The 18,373-nt window shown below is 54.9% G+C and overlaps 1 protein-coding gene across 1 annotated transcript in view; it reads left to right on the top strand.

The window, feature by feature from the left end:
• The first annotated feature begins 10,154 nt into the window (after positions 1–10,154).
• The window catches only part of CD81 (CD81 molecule), a 30,536-nt gene continuing 22,317 nt past the window's right edge, over positions 10,155–18,373 (top strand). Inside the window, exon 1 of the mRNA XM_072639482.1 lies at positions 10,155–10,350. Within this exon, the coding sequence (XP_072495583.1) occupies positions 10,285–10,350 (66 nt within the window). The 5' untranslated portion in view covers positions 10,155–10,284. The remainder of the gene's footprint in view (positions 10,351–18,373) is intronic.

The following is an 18,373-nucleotide window of genomic DNA, read 5'->3' as shown; positions in this document are numbered from 1 at the left end:
CAGTAACAGCCACAGTGTGCGATGACTGACTTTGGGAGGATTATTAAAGGGAAGCCCATTGGTGAGGGCTCATGAGCTGCAGTAGTGAAGCTAGACCCCTCTATACAGATACCCCTACTCCCACAGCAGCAACCCTCTGGGAGTCCTGCCCAGGAGCATCAATGAGAGCTGGGAGGGAGCATTATACTACACTGTTGGCTGTCATTATCTGTTGCCCAATATTCCTCCCCAGTCCCTTCCCTGGACACCCCCCTCTTTCATTTTATTGTGCTGGTCTCATTAGACCTGTGCCCTTCTGCCACTTCTCCCCGGCGACAGCAGCTTTATCACTGAGTCTTTTAGGCTTAATTTTCTGTCTCTCCTCCTCTTCCTCTCCCACCCCCATCACTACCATAAAGTGGAAGCTCTTTGAGGGCTGAAACTCTTTGGGTTTTTAGAACCACGGTGCCTAGTATATAGTAGGCACTTAATAAATTCCTGCTACATTACAGATGGGAAAGTTGAGACTTAGACACAGGGAAAGGGCCTGGTGTTCGAAGACCAGCATTGTTGTCACTGAATTCCATGGTGACCTTTGACTTTCCTTTCTCTCACCTATAAAACAAGAGCAATAAAATCAGTTTATTTAGTTAGTTGATCAGCTAGGTGAGCAGAGTAGGGGACTCAGGAAGACCTGAATTCAAATCCTGCCTCAGGACCTTCCTAGCTGTGTGACCTTGAGCAAGTCACTTAACCTCCGTCTGCTTTAGTTCTCCAGAAAAACTGGACATAACAAAATGGGGATGCTAATAACTCCCACACCCCAGGGTTATGAGGAACAGATGAGATAGTATTTGTAAAAGGCTTTGCAAACCTTACATCACTCCCTAAATGTTGTTCATTACCATTATTGATTGTTCTTATATAAGGCCTGCCTTTCCTCCCCTACAGACCTTCAGAACCTCAAAGGCTGGACAGGAAAGAAATCGCGTGATGTTTTGGGGCTCCCCACAGACCCGACAAGAGGGGGAAAGGGAAGGCATGGATGATCCAAGAGAAAACGAGCTCAGGCAGCTTGACTCCCAGTACTACTGCTCGCTAGTTGTCTGACCTCAGTTAAATCTTTCTGTCCTTGGACCTCAGTTTCTCCATCTGTCAGATGGGAGAAGGGGTCCCAAGGCGCCTCTCTGCAGCGGCTCTCTGATGGGCCTGGGGAGGAGGCACAGCCAGCATCCAGCCCAGGATCTCCCTAAGCGACAGTCACTACCACTCACCCTTCCCTGAGGGGCCAACAAGCTGCCTGCCTCCCTCCTCTCTCTCCTCCCCCTCCCCCTCTCTGTCTTACATAAGCAGTAACCATGGGGATGTGGATATAAATATTTAAATTCAGCGACAAAAGCCGAAGTTGGCTGAAGCAGACGGAAACCATTTGTTGCTGATTGGAAACAGAGATTGTTGGTCCTGCCGCACAGCTGGGGGAACCCAGAGGAGGATGCAGGCAGAGATGCTGGGGCTCCCTCGAGGGGCCTGAGAAGGACGGGGGTCAGCTTTGCCCCAGGCTGAGCCCTGCCCCCCAGCTCTGCCAGGAACCCAGGCTCTGAACTGGAAGGCCCTCAGACCCAAGCTGCTCCCACTGTGCACCTTCCAGGGGGAAGTCCAGAGAGGGCTAGGATATGTCCAAGATCACACAGCAAATGGGGAGCAGACCTGGTCATACAAGACCCATGGTTTCCTGGCACTCTGGCCTTTTAGTGTCAGGAAGACGACTCGGCCTTCCTGATCCTCCTCCCCAGGAGTACTGGGCGCCCTCAGATTTCAACACCCGGATGGGCCACGTCCACCCTGACTTGACCTTCAGGACCTGTCTGTCTGTCTGTCTGTTAGCCCCCTGAGCCCAGAATTTGAGCAGGCAGTGAGGGGCGGGGTAGGGGAGGGGGGCAGGCTGGGTCCTGCTTTCTGCCAGGTTGAGAGGACTGGGGGGGCAGCCTGGTGACAGCAGCAGGGGACCCTGAGATCTGTCTCCTCAGGAGCACCCTCTCCTCGGGCCCCAGGGATTTTAACAGAAGTGACACCAGGTACAGGGCCTGCAGAGCTGATTTCCCAGGAGGTCATGATTGTGGTGGTTTGCCCGAGTGCCCTCTGTCTGTTACCCCAACCACCACCATGTCAGGGCCTCAGGGGGAACTGCTATTGTCTATTTTCCAACTGATGTCTGGAAAGTCCATTTCTCAAAAAAACCCAAGAAACCTCCAAGGAAATGAAAACCAAACCTCCCCCTGCTTCCGATGCTGAGAGCCCACTTTTAGAAAGCCATTTCTTTGGCTCAGTATTTGGATGAGGGAGGGGGCTGCCAGATATAGTTTTGAGGAAGGACACTTCTAGAGTGCTGAGAAATCCCTTCGAGCATTAAAGATGGGCCACTGCTGTCAACTGTGGGGTGACTCCTCCTTCTTGCCATGTTGGGGCATTTCAACCCTCCCCAAGGCAGCAAGGGAGCAGAGGCAAGCTGGCTCAAGCCAAGTGAGAATCTCAGACAATGGTCAACATTGGATTTCGGGATTATTTGTGAATCTGGTGGCCCTCCCCCTCTGCACGCCTGGCTGTCACCATGGCTGGGTCTTGTGGGGTGTAGAGATGTAGCCGTCTTCAGGTGCTGCCTGTGTTCTGCCTTCCATTGGCATGGTGGGGTCCCAGTGGGACTTCCACTGGCAGAGTGGGGCGTCTGTAGGCCCTCTGTTGGCAGGGTGGAGTCCCTGTAGGCCCTCTGTTGGCAGGGTGGAGTCCCTGTAGGCCCTCCGTTGGCAGGGTGGGGCCCCATGGACTCTCTGTTGGGATCCATGGAAGCCTGTCTGTCTAACTCTCCATTCAGCTTGGTCACCATCTCTTTCTGATATTATTTTCTGTTTTAGGGTCTCCTCCTTTCCTCATACCTCTCACATGCTGGTTTCTGCCTTTGTACCCCAGCAGTCCCCATGACAGCCCAACCAAGGAAATTCCCATGACTTTCAGGTAGTCTCTCGACTGTACATGGCTTCCTGTCATGGCTGCACTCTATTTTTGACTCCCATGGGCAGGACATATTCACATCTCTAGAAAGAAAGTGCCCAGGGGCATGGATTGAGAGGGGCCCCTTTTCCAGGCTAGGAGATGCAGGAGCCACAGGGATCCCCAGGCAATTCCGGGCCTGGGGCTAAAGAAAGGAAGATGGAAACAGAACAGTTGTAGGGGCCCAAAGTCAGAGAGGGGGAGGGAGTATGAGAGAGAGACTGGAGCCAAGGGAGGACGCAGGAAGGGGGAGGCTCAGGGTGGGGCAGGCATCAGACAGATTGGAGGAGAACACTAGAGGCAGGGTCAGGACCCAGAGAGGCCAAGCTATTCAGAGGGAGGAGACCCAGGAGGGATCTTTACCCAGAGCATAAGTTGGAAGCAGGGGTGAATTCCATAAGGTTATCTGAGTTCTACCTGGGGCAGGGGTGACCCCTGGGAACGGGAGGTCATTTTCTTGCTTGTTATCTCTAGAAGACAACAGAGATCCACAATAGGACTGCACTGAGCTTGGGGTGGGCAGGGTGGTCATAGTGTGACCAACTGCAAAGAGAGCCAAGACAAAGATGCCCACTTTGGGGAAAGAGATAGATGGGATAGAATATACATGTCTAAGAGTGAGGAGATGCCCAAGATGCTGAGAGATGGGCATCGGAAGCCTGGGGTGAGTAAACAGTCCTTGACCCAGATGAAGGGAAGGGGCTACCCTGAGCCATGATGGAGAGGCAGCGGTGGTGGTGGCAGTGGCACTGGCAGCAGCAGTAACTCTGAAATGTGGGAAGGGAGCCATGGGGTACACCCAGGAAAGGCTGTGGCAGGCTGAGGGCCACAGGGCTTCTCATCTGGCTACGAAGGGCTGGCCAAGATGTAGTTCACCTAGATCTCAGCAAAGCTGTAGGAAAGTCTCCCCAGCTCACTGTGTAGATAAGACAGAGTAATATGCTCACAATGCCAACCAGTTAAGTAGATTAAGGCCTCATTGAATGGCCAGACCTTGATAAGGCGGTCAGTCTCTAGTGGAGAGACCCAAGGATGGGACCAGGCTCCTCCACTGTTTAACATTGTTATCTGCAACTCCAGAGGTGTTGGAGCATCCTTATCTGATCTCCAGATGACCCAGAGCTGGCCAGGAGAGGGAACACACTGGAAGACCAAGCCAGGATGCTGAACAACTCCACAGGCTGCTCCATTGGACCCCATCTAAGAAGATCAAGGTTAACCCATCAGGCCAGCTTCAGAGGTCTGGGGGGGGGGGGGTGTGTGTGTGTGCCAACAGAAGAAGCCAGGGCCCAAGCCAGAAGGATGATGGGTCTTCCCGGAAGTGTAGGGTCCACCCTCTGAAGCCCTCAGACAGGCACAATTTACCCTAGGTAGGAAGGGGGAGGCCTGAGGTCATGCCCTCCAGCAATCACAGACCTGAGAGCCAGAAAAGACCCCCAGCCTCAAATCCAAGGCCCCCCCCCACATCCCTGGGGAAGAGGAGATGCAGGGAGCTGGATCCAGGTGTTTGAGGGGCAGTCCTGTGATGAGGGATTCTTCTGGATCCTCTTGGCTCCAAAGCTAGCAGTCAACAAAGAAGAAACATTTAGGAGTATTGGGGGCATCCCCCGCCCTCATGGAGCTCCCAGTCTCAGGGGGGAGACAGCCTGCAAACCACTCTGGCCAGACAAACTACAGCATTGAGGGGGGGACCCCAGAGGGGAGGAGATGGACTAAGGAAGACTAGGAAGACTGTGAAAGCTTTGTGCAGAAAGTGGGACTGCCCAAACCAGGAGGGGAAGGTGAGGTGGATGAGCTTGGGGGACAGGGTTGGGATGACTGGAGAAAATGCCAGGAATCAGGAGATAATAGCTTTGTTTATAGCACTAAGTTTGCAAAGGGGAAGCTAGGGGCCACAATGGACAGAGCACTGGGCCTGGAGTCAGGAAGGCCCGAGTTCAAATCCAACCTCAGGCACTTCCTAGCTGTGTGACCCTGGGTAAGTCACTTCACCCTGATCTGCCTCAGTTTTCTCATCTGTAAAATGAGCTGGAGAAGGAAATGATAAACCCCTTCTTTGCCCAGAAAACCCCAAATGGGGTCACAAAGAGTCAGACAAGACTGAAATGACTGAACAAAGCTTGCAGAGCCTTTTGCAAATATAGTCTCATTTCATCCTCACAATCAACCCTGGAGGTAGGTGTGATCATTATCTTTGTGTTACAGTTGAGGAAACTGAGGCAGGCAGCAGTTAAGCATCCCCTCATCTTCCCCTCTTACAGCTAGGAAATGTCTGGGTTTGGATTCAAATTTAGGTCTTCCTGACTCCAGGCTTGGCACCCCATCCACTGTCCCACCAGCTCCTTGGTCAGTGGGGTTCAGCAGAAGGATGAGCAGAGCTGCTTGATGATAAAATCAATGTGGGCTCTTGTCTGATCCATTTAATGCAGATAGGAAAGCTGTGGGGCCCAACTAGAGAGCCCAAGGGCCCACAGAGGCACAGAATCAGAGCAGGCAAGGACCCTTCGGCTTCCAGGCCAGCCCACACTGTAGTAGAGAGGAATCCCCATCCTGACCAGCAGACTTTGATACTGACCAGTGTTGGTGCCCTCCCCCCTCCACCTCACCCCTGAGAAGTCTTTTCCATGATGGGACAGTTATATCTCATTGTTGGGAAGCTTCTCCCCCACTGGGCTCAGTCTTATCCTCCAGAGACAAACTGGACAGTCTGCTTAGTTTTGAAGATAGCCCCACGTCCCTCAAATCTTCTCCTTCAACTGATCCTCCTTCCTCATCCTTCATTGGGACACTCTCCACTTAGCAATGAATGGCCTTGTAAGCCCAGAACTGACCAGAACACGCAGATGGGTCTTAGCAGGACAGAGGATGGGGCCTCCATATTCCTGGAAGAGATCTCTCTCTTTATTCAGCTTCTGGCTGCCATGTCACATTATCTCCCATCTCTCGGCCTCTTCTTCACTGTTTCCCATGCCCCATCTCCACCCCTACCTTCCCTAGCTTCCTTCAAAACTCAGATCAAATCCCACCTTGTTCAGGAAACCTTTCCAAGAGAAAAAGACAGAAACAGACAGACAGGGACAGACGGACAGAAGGACAGGAATTAGAAGCAATGGGATATTTTGAATTCTTTTGAAAACCTGTACTCTCCTTTTCCTGTTAATGTTATTACTGTAAGGGGATGACTAGAGAACACCCAGTTTAAAATTTCTAGTAGCAACCCCATCTGCAGAACACACACATCTGGTTCCTCATGTCTTGTCTCCCCCGTAAGACTGAATGGCTGGAGATGGCCCTCAGCTGTAACCTGGAGCCAGCCGGTCAAGGACAAATCCTCTTTGCAACAGTCGGCCCTTTGGACTTGCAAAGACAGCAATCATGCATCCTCTGACTCCAGCTCTGCTTTGGCTAGAAACTTTGAGGGTCTTCCTTCTCAGACTGAATTTTTGTTGTTGACTAGGTAAAGAGGTCATTCTTTGCTTTATTTCTTACCTTGCCTTAACCAGTGAATGGGCACTGCCTCAGTCAAACTGAGACTTGGGAAAGACCTCAGCTTCAAAAGGCATCCTGGGCTATCTCTGGTCGTTCTGATCTGCATCTCACTACTGGACGCAGGGGGCTCCGGAGGAGAAAATGAGGCCAGCGATTTTGCACAGCCCTGCCTCACTTCGATCCAATTTAGGTGCATATCCTGGAAGGACAAACAACTTCTGTGAGTGGAGAATAGGGTCCCCATTGGGGACCCAACTGGAACTGGCCAGTTGGGCAACACAGCTTTATTTCTTCTTCTTCCTCCCTCAGTCCCTCTCTCCCTCCCTCCTCTCCTCTCCTCTCCTCTCCTTCCTTCCTTCCTTCCTTCCTTCCTTCCTTCCTTCCTTCCTTCCTTCCTTCCTTCCTTCCTTCCTTCCCCTCTCTCTCTCTCTTTCTCTCTCTCTTTCTTTCCTCTCTATCCACATAGGGTATTATATTCTTATCTGTGGGTACTCTGCCCAAAGGAATGTAATATTTCATCCCTGAAAGCTTTTTTTCCCCTTAAACATCACTCCTCAAACCCAAATCACTTTGGTTCTCATTGACTGGCCAACAGGAGATTCCAGGTCAAGGCCTTGATTGACTCAGAGTGACTGTAGATAGCAATTGTTTCTGTTTTGGTCTGAAACCCTGATGGTCTTCCCTCCCTAGATTGATTTTTTTTTTAATTAAGTAAAGAGGATATTCTCTGCCTCATTTCTTACCCAGCCTTAATCATTGAATGGATGTTGCCCCAGTCAAACTGAGACCTGTCCAAGACCTTAGCTTAGGTCTAGCCAAAGTCCCCATTGCATCCCAGCCATCTCCAGTTGTCCTGATCTACATCTCACCAGTGGATTCAGATGGCTCTGGTGGAGAAAGTGAGGCTTGTGACTGCACAGCCCTCCCTTACTTCTATCCAATTCACTTGTGTGTCTTGGCATCACCTCCCTGACGTCAAGGTCCTCTTTGAGAACCAAGGACAGTCAACAACAGACTGACCTGCTTGAGAGATGGAAGTCTTTACTCATTTCTTTGGCTCTCCATCACTTAGCAAAGTGCTTGATCCACACAAAGCTCTTCATAAGTGTTTGCTGGATGGTTGGCATGGCAGCGTTGTTGGACATTGTTTGGGGCTGGAGGCCGATTCATCTTCCTGTCTGTGTGAGGGCTCGTCCTTGTCTCCTCATCTTTCCCCTAAGAAGAAGCTGAACCCCTTTATCAGATGCTGGACAAAGCTCTGGCCACCAGCTGCTTGCAGTGTGCCCCTTGATCTGGGGTCTTGTCGCCCTCTTCCCAGCACAGTTTCTGAGTGATGGCACCTCTGGCACTACCAGTGCTCCCACCTCCTCCTTTTCCAGATGCTTGTTTAATGGGCCCTAGAATTTTGCCAGAAAGCAGTCCTGTTCACAGGCCCCCAGGTTGCAGACTTCTCTGTTATGACTATGGGGGCACACACCCTTGGGCAACTCTGCTCCTGTTCTCTCTGACCACTCAAACATCCATTCAGACTGTGGCTCCTCAATCACTGGCCCATTCTTTTGGGACCTGGGCACATGTGTGTGTCCCTCGGTGCTCTCCTTAGCTTAGGGATCAACCGTCTACTAGCTTTTATCATTCCTTTATTTACAGGCGAAGGTCAGGCTCTTTGGGGGCTGGGGTGGGAGCTGAAGCAAAACCCAAGGTGAGCAGCTCTGTCTTTTATCTGGTCCAACCAGAGCAGAAGGGCTTATCTTTCCTTTGATTATGCCCTGCTTGGGCCAAGATTTGGACTTCTTGGGGCAACCCTGAGGGGCTAGGATTTTTAGTATTGTCATTCATGGGTCCCTACTAGTGTGCTTCCAAATAATTATCAACCAGTAGCTCAGTTGGCTTAGAGTAATGGTGTTTAATGAGGAGGGACGGTACAAAGGGTTGATACAAAAATTGTCCCAATCAGAAACATTCTTAACCAGCACACCCAGTGATGGGAGAGCATTGAGCCCAAAGGTAAGAAGGCACCAGTGTAGGGGAAGTGTGTCAAAGGATACCCTCACAGCTCTTGGGGAGCACAAGGCCTTCTCTCTCTGTCTCTCAGTCTTGTCTTCATGTAGTTGCTTCCTTATAGCTCTCTACTGGTCCCTGAGGGTCAATATTTTGGTACAATCCACCCTGAGGGGGGTTCTCACTACTTGAAGTTGCTTCTCTCTTGGTTGGCCATCTTTGTACATCTGCGTTTGTGTGTATTTGTCAAGATTTGCTTTCTGAGTCACCGGCTCTGTTCCAAGCTGAATTTGTGTGTCATGGTCATTGTGGGGTAGGGATTGGCATGCCCCTGCCATTTGCTGCGCTCTCATAGAGGTGTAGGGCTCTGCCACCTCAGGGCCCTGCAGAGCCTAGGGTCCTCCTCAGTGGATGCACTGCTGCGCAGGCCCTGGGAGTGTGTCTGAGTGGGTCAAGTTTAAGGTATCTGTGGGATATCATTCTGAGATGTGTAAGTGGCAGCTGGAGATGCAAGCTGGGACCTTAGGAGAGAGGTGAGGGCTGGATAAACGGATCTGGGAAACAACAGCACAGAGCTGATGGCTACATCCGTGGGATCTAACGGGAGCGCCAGGTCAAAGACTGAGCTTTCCTCCCTTTCCAGAGCCCCCAGCCCAGGACATTTCCAATTCCATCCCAGCAGCCCCTCCCACTTCCCAATGCAATGAGTTTTGCCTCCTATCTCCATTGTCTAGCAGCCTCCCCTGCTTCAGCGCCCTGGCTCAGGGATTTAGTTAGGACCGGAATAGAAATGGCTGCATCTCTCTGGCCCTTTCCGGTTTGCGGAACACTTTGGGGAAGAGAATTAGCGCCCCCGCCCCCGCCATTTTCCAGATGAGCGAATTGAAGCTCAAAGAGAGAAGTCCTGGGGAGCATGGGCAGAACTCTAACCCAGGGCCTCGACACTCCTGGGAGCTGGTGGTGAGAGAGACAGACAGGCAGAGAGACAGACAGGCAGAGAGACAGACAGACAGACAGACGGAGGGAGACAGGGAGGGAGGCCACAGGCCAGTGGACCCACCGGGCTTTTCGCTCGGAGCCCCCCAAGATGAGGGCTCGGGACCCGGGAGAGCGCGAGGAGCCCGGACCCGGGGAGCGCCCCCACCCACCCCGGAGGGCCCGGGGCTTCAGCGATCGGTGAAGCCGCCGGCTTTAGGCGGCCCTGGGCCTGGTTGGACAGCGCCGAGCCCGGCTCCTTCTCCTCCGGCCTCCATCGCCGGGCCCAGGGCTCAGCTGGGGAACCGACCGGGTGGTCCCGGGCCCGGCACGGATGCCAGGCTGTGCCCCCCTCCCCCGCCCTGCCCCCGCAGGCGGGATGCCCGGCCCAGGGGCGAGGGGGAGGGGCGCCCGAGAGCGGGGGGCGGGGCGGGGCCTGTCCCGGAGGGCGGGGCGGGGGCGGAGGAGGAGGGTGGCCACTGAGCGCGGAGCAGAGCCGAGCCAGAGCGGTGAGCTCAGCGAGCGCGGCGGCGGCGTCTGCGGAGGTGCGGGCGCTGCGCGAGGCCGAGCAGCCAGCCGGAGCCCCCCGAGCTCCTCCCAGAGCCCCCCGAGCCCCCCGAGCTCCTCCCAGAGCCCCCCGAGCCCCCGGAGCTCCCCCCGGAGCCCCCCCGGAGCCCCCCCCCGAGCCCCCGGAGCTCCTCCCAGAGCCCCCCCGACCCCCCGGAGCCCCCCCGAGCCCCTGGGCCCAGCGCCCCCTGAGCGCACAGCCCCGGCCCAGCCCCCGCCGCCGCCGCCATGGGGGTGGAAGGCTGCACCAAGTGCATCAAATACCTGCTGTTCGTCTTCAACTTCGTCTTCTGGGTGAGTGGGGGGCCGGCGATCGGGGGGCGGGGGCGGGCCTGGGCGTGGGGGGGTCCTGGCCTGCGGCCGCCGCGATGCGTGTGTGTATGCATGGTGTGTGTGTTGGTGTGGTGTGTGTGTGTCTGTCTGGTGTGTGTGTGTGTGTGTGTGTGTGTGCGTGCGTGGTGTGTGTGCGTGCCTGTCTGTCTGTCTGTCCGGTGTGTGTACGCGGTGTGCGTGGGCACGAACGTGGGGACTTGGGGGGCACAGACAATGGAGGCGCTTCCGAGGGCGCGGATGTTTTGCCAGGGCGATCGGCCCCAGGGAGGGGCGTCCCCAAGGACTGGGAGCGAGGGGAAGTTGTCCAACCACCTGCGAGCGCCTGTCCCTCGGTCCCTCGGTCCCTCGGTCCCTCAGTCGGTCCGTCCAGGCCTCAGTGGGGGCGGTCGGAGCCCGCAGCTGTTGCTGGGCAGCTCTCCCCGCAGGCGCTCTGGGGTGTGGGCACAGCCTCTCTCCGGCTCAGCCCCCTGTGACGCGGGGCGGGGCGCTGGGGGAGCCCTCGGCGTGGGCCTGTGAGTGGGGGCCACCTCGCTTGGGGCCTGGACCGGACTCCCCTCGGATAACGGCCTGGCAGGCCGGGGGGGAGTGGCTCTCGATCCCAGTGGAGCCCCACTCGGGAGATTCCATGACAACCTCGGCTCGGGCCTAGGCCCCACTCGGAGGGGCTGGAGCCAGGCTTGCTCACCCTCCCACGGAGGGGAGTGGACAAGTCCTGCATGAGGGGGACCCAGACCCTGCCAGCCCTGGCATGGGCACCTTCCCCTGGGTTGGCTGCTGTGGGAGCTCACCCAGAAGGCTCGAGATTCGCTTTCTCATGCAGAGGGCTGGGGAAGCTGGCCAGAACAGGCTCCTAGGGAATGTTTGCTGAAGCCACGAGGGAAGAGGGAAAGGGGCGTCTTTCACCCCCCCCCCCCAAAAACGTACATTTCCTCTAAGGTAGGCCAAGTTTCTGAGTGGTGACACCCAAGGCAGGTGACTAGGGGACAGGGCAACCTTTCAGACCCCTTTGGGTTCCAGCTCTGTTCTAAGGGTAAGCAAACAAGTTGGTCTGCCCTTCCTGGGCACGTGGGCCCCTTCCCTCCTGTGGCCCTGCCCCGCCTGCCAGAATCCTAGCTTTAGTGAGCTTGTGTGTTATGTGTAATCTTTGGGTCTTTCTCCAAGGGTGAAGGGCCCTGGGAGGAGCCTGGACTAGGACCACCGGTGGTGCTGGCTCCCCATTCTAGAGCTCCCCAAGGTGTGCAGAGCCCAGGTCCTGCCTGCTAAAGATTACCACCTGTAGTCCTTCGATTTTGTCAGTAAGGGCAATAAAATGAGATTAAGGCCTTGGTGCCCCTCCCCCTTCCCCTGTTTTCCCTTGGGCTCTCTGCCTCCCTCGGGGCTCTGTGTCTTCAGTTGCCGCCTGGGCTGGGGGCTCGAGCTTTCTCTCTCCCAGCCTTAGGTTTTGTGTTTTGTTTTCTGTTTTCCTGGCGTTAGGTTTTACTTTCTGTTGACCCCTGTTCCAGAGGTGGGGGAGGGGGTTTTGTTTCAGTTTCCTGTGCTCAGATTCTTGCTTAATTTTGGAGGGAGGGATGAGCAAGCTGGTGTGTGCGGGTCTCCCTTGTGCAGGCCTGTTCCCTTGCTCTCCTCAGATATCCCCGGGGGACTCTGGGCTCTTGCCCAGGGGGTCCCTTCCTTGGCAGGCAGCCCCCTCAGGTGGAGGGCTCTCAGCCTGATGCCCCCTTTCCCCTTTCATGGAAGGTAAGTGGTTTCCAAGTGGCAGCTTGGGTGGGGTACGTTGTCTGAGCTGAGCAGGGCAGCTAGCCGGTGCAGGTTTGGGGGTCTGGGATGGAGATGGGACTTGTGTGCCTGGAATTCCCCAGAGGGAGCCCTCTGGCCCCCAGGCACCTGGTCTCTAGCCCTGCTGCTGGACACCATGCTCAATAGGAGTGGCTGTCCTTTGGACAGCTCACCTGCTGCTGGCCTGGGAAGGGCAAATAGCAGAGCCCTTATTTGGTAGATGGGCACCCAGAAAGGCAGGAGCCAGGCTGGCCCATGGTGGCTCATGTCAGGAGAGCCAGAGTCTAGACCTGATGCTGGTGCTAACTGATTGTGACCAGGCATAGGCCCTGAGAACAAATGTGAACTTTGCCACTTCTCCCTGTGTGACCCCTCCCCGGTCTCAGTTTCCCCATCTGTAAGATGGACCAGATAATCTTAATTCCCTTCCACCTCTCAGTCTATGATCCCATGTCACTTCTCCCTCTTGAGGCTCAGTTTCTCACTGCCAAGTAGGGGGTGAACCCTACTTTGCTTCCCTCCTAGAGCTGGCCCTGGAGGGTCCAGTTTGGGGAAGGATTGGCACTTCCTGGACCCAAGAGGATGGCACAGAGAGGGTGGGGACCCTTTGAATGTTCTCAACCCTTTCTCACCCCCAACCTCTGAGGTACAACAGACAGAAGGTGACAGAGAACAGCCTTGAGGTTGGGAAATGTGTGTGTACCCAGTTGTTGGGACTTTCTGACCTAGGGAGCCCTGGAGTGCAGAAGAGGGTGCTGTGACCCAGGTTTGTCTTCTGTTCCCCCCGCCCCCAGTGCGTTGGTGGAGCTCTGAGGTTGGCTGGAAGAGGAGGGGGGAAGTGAGTGGTGAGCCTCAGGATGAGGTTTGTGGTCAGGATGCAGGGTCTTCATGATCAGACTGGGGCTCCCTGGGCTTCGGAGGGGTCACCTGCCACAGCGATAGGCTGTTAGGGCCAACCTCAGGAAGGGGCAGGTGGTTAACTGATAAACAAGCGCAATTTTGAGCGCGCATGTTTCCGTTCTCTTCTCCTTTTGTGCTGGTTGTAATTGGCAGGATTTCATTTCTAAACGTCCCCCACACACACACACCTCCCTTCTCCGAATCAAGGCAGAGTAGGCCGGGAGAGCCAGCATTCTCCTCTGTGAGCTGTGGGAAGCTGAGGGTCCTCCTGAGAGGCATCACATGAGGGCATCACACAGCTAGGGGCAGACGTGGGCACTTCCTGCCCCATCCCGTCCTTGCATCTTCAGATGGTGGGGGTGGAGTGGGGAAAGGCTAGTAGAGTTGGCTGCTAGAAGCCTGGGCTTAGTCCCGGATACTGCCCCCTGGCATTAGCTGATGGGCTTTGCCCTGGGAAGGAGCCGCCTTTTGGGTGGCAGTGGGCCAGGCCTGAGGCCACCTGCTTGATCACCAGGATGGTTGTTAATTAGATGGCATGTGGGCCTGGGATCTGGCCTCAGGCAACCCCCTGCCCCCTCCCCCCTGCCCCAGGTCTTTTTCCAAGCCTGAGGCTGAAGAAGGGCCATCCCTGCCCTGGGTGGGGGATTTCCAGGGTTAGCCCATTTCTTCCTGGGTTGTCCAACTGGGCCAGGCTGGACAAAAGGCTTGAGCAGCTCTCCATGGAAAGAATCCTCCTGGCTGTCCCTGGATCTGGAGGAGACTTGTTTGTGCTTTGGCCCCTGGGGGGGAGGGGGTGTGATCTTGCAGGAGGCCCTGGGTCTGAGCTGTCTTGGGTTGACCTTGTTGGCTCTTTTTGGGGAGCTGGAAGGTCTGTCTGGAGGATGGAGGAGGGGACAGCCTGATGCCTGGGTGGCTCAGATATTCCAGCCCCAGATGCCTGAGGGGAGAAGCCTAATTCACTTATTTGGTACCATGTGTGGGCTCAGGAAGACCTGGGTTTTTCCTCACTGCCACAAATCACTGAGTGACCCTGGACACGTCACCTGCTTTTAGCAAGACCAAGACAGGTCCACCCTTTAAAAGTACATTTAATTTTTCTCAATGAACAAAAATGAACTCTTCTCTCCCTACTTCCATGGGAGGTGGGGGGAGAGAGAAGTCTTAATCAGGATGCACAGTCAAAAAAAGTTCCCTCCCTGGCCATGTCCAAAGAAGCATGCGGTGACCAGCAGCCTGGTCCGTCTGGGACAGGAGACAGCGACAGCTTCCTTCAGCTCGCTGTTGGCCCCTGAGTGATCCCACTTCTTGGGGTTTTCCCAGTTGTTTGGGGCCTCATCAGCTCTCATGAGGCATCTGGTTCTCTGAAAATGGAAGACAGGTCATTAACCTGGTTTCTATGCTATTTTATGACTATATTTAAATGTAATTGCTTTAAAAATGTGATGCTTAGAGGGAGTCTATGGGTTTCTCCAGCTGGCCAAAGATGCTTTCCTTCTTACCTGCCACATCCCCTGGACATTCCTGGACATCCCCTCTGCCTCTCCACGCTAAATTCTCCTTCCCAGGCCTGCCTTGTTAGCCCTCCAGTGGTGGGAGGCAGCTGGGGGAATAACTTCGTTACCCTCTTTCCTAGAGGTGGAGACTGAGGCAGAGACTGCCTAGGAGGACGGGAGCCATTGTCTGGAATAGCCCCAACCTGGGTTTCCATCTCAACTCCGCTTCTGACTCTCTGAGTGAACTTGGGCAAATGCTTTCCCTTCCTTAGTCTGTCCATCTGAACGATGGGGGCATAAATGACCGTGGCTTTGCTGATCCCTTCTCTGGTGACGTAGCTTGGCCCTGTAGAGGAGGCTAGGGCTCCAGATGTCTCAGGGCCAGGCTGCAGTTGGGGGGGATGGGGGGTGGGGTGTGAACTGGATTCTTGGGCTGTGTCTTCTTTTATATCTAGGCTCCCTGTGTCTGGCCTAGAATCACTAGCACTGGAGCTGTTAGTATTGCGGTGGTAGAGGCCGGGAAGGGTTCATAATGTGTCCCTGGCTTGTGACAGCCCAGTATGATTGGATTACCTGTGTGGCCCTGGGCCGGTCCCTTCCCCTCTGGGTGTCAGTCTCCTTATCTGGAAAATGGAGAAGGAAGTCCTGTCCACTGTCCAGCAGGCCCTGAGGCATCAGGGCACCCTGAGGGCTCCCAGCCCTCATTCAGAACCCCCTTCCTCCATAGTTCCACCCTCTCACTTGTCTGCAGGAGGAGGCACCTGGCCTGTGGCGGGGAGGGTGGTCCTCACCCCTGGTAGAGGAGGCAAGAAGACCCCCTAAGACTTGTCTGAGAGAGCTGGCCAAGTAGGTGGCAGTGCCCAGGGCAGATGGTGGGTATCTGGAGTGGTCAGTCTAGGGAGGCTTCCTGAAGGAGACTGAGAGCATGATGTGCTTGTTGGGGGGGACAAGGGCAGGCCTCCAACACCCCTGGGATTTGAACCCCTGTTGAGCTCTGGACACCAGAGAGAAGAAGCTATGCCCTATGGGGGCCTTCTGGAACAATCTTATCCAGGCTGCGGGCCATCGCCCTTAGCATCAGGGCCTGCCCAGGTACAGCCTTCTCCAGGTGAAATTTAAACCCTCCACCTCCACGAGTCCTCTCCCTTTGAGGACAATGGAGGACTTTGGAGGGCACGGGGAGGTCTCCAGGGTGACCAAGGGCAGGAGATGAGGCTGAGCATCCATGCCAGACCCTGTCTATCTTTCCCCAGCCTGTCATCAGCCCCAAACCTGTCAGAGCATCATGAAGGCTTCTGGGGCATCACAGCCAAATGCTAGCCCCTTATCTCTGGGCCTCAGTTTCTCATCTGTAGAAATGGAAGAGCAATGCATGTGTTCTCAGCTCCCTCATCCCTCCCCCCACCAGCCCTGGGGGAAGAGAGAGCCCAGGATTTGGAGGTCTAGAGCTGGTGAGGGCCTCCTTACAGGACCTTGGACCTGTGCCTTCCTGGGCCTCAGTCTTCCCATTTGTGAAATGAGTCAGTTGGCCAGATATTGTCATCCCCCACTGGATGACCAATGAGAAAGGCAGGACAGCTCCCCAGTTACCTGCCTTGGATTCTTCCCCTCCTCTCTGTCTGTTCTCATGACAGCCATCCAATTGTTCAAGGCTCAGATCCTCTCTGGCACCCTAGCCTCTCTCCCCTGTCACCATCCCCTCCTCCTTTGATCCAGCATTGAGCTGGATGGGCAAAGGCGAGGCCTTGTAGGAGAGGTGAGATGCTGTCGCCTCTCCCCCCAAATCTGAAAAGATACCACCTGGGAGGGGCTGAGGACCCCTCTCCCACTTAGACGCCCAAAGGGGGCCTCTGATCTGGGGATGCAGCAGCGGCCTTGCTACCCCCAACCATTGTAAATGGACCAGTTCCCAAGCTTGAGGCCCCCAGGGCTAGGTAGGGAGTGTCAGTGAGTGGACGGCACAAACTGGCTCAGGGCTGAGACCAGCATCCAGTTTCGGGGGCTGGCCAGGATGGGAGGCAGCCAATCTCAAGGGCCCTGTCACCATCTGGACAGACCTTAAGCTTGCAGCCCATCCGTACCCCTGGATCCTCTTCAACCAAGTTGCTACCCAAGCCCAACCCCCTACCCCTCCGCAATGAAAATCTACTTGTGAAATTGATTTCTTGAGCCCAAGGCCACACTTTGCATTGATGCCTACTGAATTCCATCTTACGGGATTGGGCGCAGTGCTCTAGCTCTAGGAGGCTGCCATGTTTTATGTCTTGATGCTTTGATCTAAAGGGCAGTTTACCTAGTTTCATGTCCCCTCCAAATATGCTGCACATGCCAACCATGTTTTTGATAAAAGTGGTAACCAGCAAAGGACCAATCAGACAATCCTAGGGCACACCATTGAAGGCAGCCTTCCAAGCTGGCATTGACTCATTAATACTTGAGTTCAACCCTCCAGGGAGCTCTCACCATCCCACTGTGCCATCACCTTCCCCTCCCTGCCCTGCTCCCCTCCCCTGCTCTGCCTATCTTGTTCCCAAGAACATAATGAGACCTTGTTTTACATCTGGAGAAACTGAGACCCAAAGAGGAGGCAGCTGAACCAAAGGGGCTCAGATTGCTAGACAGTTCAGTGAATATTCTCTGTGCTTTCAGCTCCTAGGCCTTTTGTCTACCTTCTCTCCATCTCCTCTGCACACAGTAGGCCCTCAACACTGAAGGGCCTGGTTTAGCTGGTGGAGAATTAGCCACCAAATCTGGTGGTTCCATGCATGTATTTGTTCTCGCTTCCCCTCACATATACAAGAGCTAAAAATACCCAGCCAGGAGAATAGCCTTTTATGTATGAGGGTGGAAGAACCGTCTTGGCAAGCATTAGGTATGGGAAGAGGGTTACAACCTGTGCCACAGACTTTTAGGCCCTGGGGTCACCTGGCAGAATCCTCTCATTTCAGAGCTGCTCAAACTGAGAAGCTGGCATAACTTCCCTGGGATGTTGGGAGGCGGGGGGAGGAGAAGGGTCTGAGGCAGGTAGCCCAGCTCCCCAGTCTGGGTGGGCTTCCACAGCACCACAGAGTACGAGGGCAGTATGGATAAACACCTGGGGCCCAGGCAAGCACAGAGGAAAAAGGACCATTTCTTGTCACCTGCCTCATGGAGAGGGTGGGGTCTCCATTGGGCCCTGAAGGATGAGACAAATGCCCTCCTCAGCCTCCTTACCTTTGTCTATCTTCTGCTGCTGGCCCCTCTTGGGGTGGGGAGTAGTTGCCTTGGGATTATGTGGGTACTCCTCATGGGAGAACCTCAAGCACAGATCAGATGATCCTTTGTCACTCCTATGGGCGGGCTCTCAGTCTAGAACTCCGACCTGGAAGCAATCAGGTCTTTGGCCAGGGAAGCTGGAAAAAGGAAATACAGGTGCCTGCGTGGTGTCCCTAAAACCCTTTCAAGGCTGTCCTTCCTGCCTCAACATGTGTGCATGCATGTGCACACACACATAAACATGCATGCATATATAGATACACATGCACATACATATGCATGCATATACACCTACAGACACACACAGACATATACACAGACATACATACACACACACACTGCCCCCTCTCCCCCTTCTCCACTGCCTTCTCTTACAAAGTGATTCCTCTCCGTTTAGGGTCCGGCAAGGGCATCCTCATGATGGGCCTAGAGGTTTTGCTGAGTTCCCAAAGATGAGAAGAACCCCCTCTTAAGCAGGGTGTGGCTTGTGGCCTGCCAGACCCTTCCTGGGGTCCTCACCCAACTACCTCAGCCCTTGAAGGCCACCCTTCTGAGGGCAG

Source organism: Notamacropus eugenii, chromosome 2 (assembly GCF_028372415.1).
Source record: "Notamacropus eugenii isolate mMacEug1 chromosome 2, mMacEug1.pri_v2, whole genome shotgun sequence".
In the NCBI taxonomy this organism is placed as follows: domain Eukaryota; kingdom Metazoa; phylum Chordata; class Mammalia; order Diprotodontia; family Macropodidae; genus Notamacropus; species Notamacropus eugenii.
Note: the sequence above shows the minus strand (reverse complement) of the source record. Positions and strands in the feature narration are given on the sequence as shown.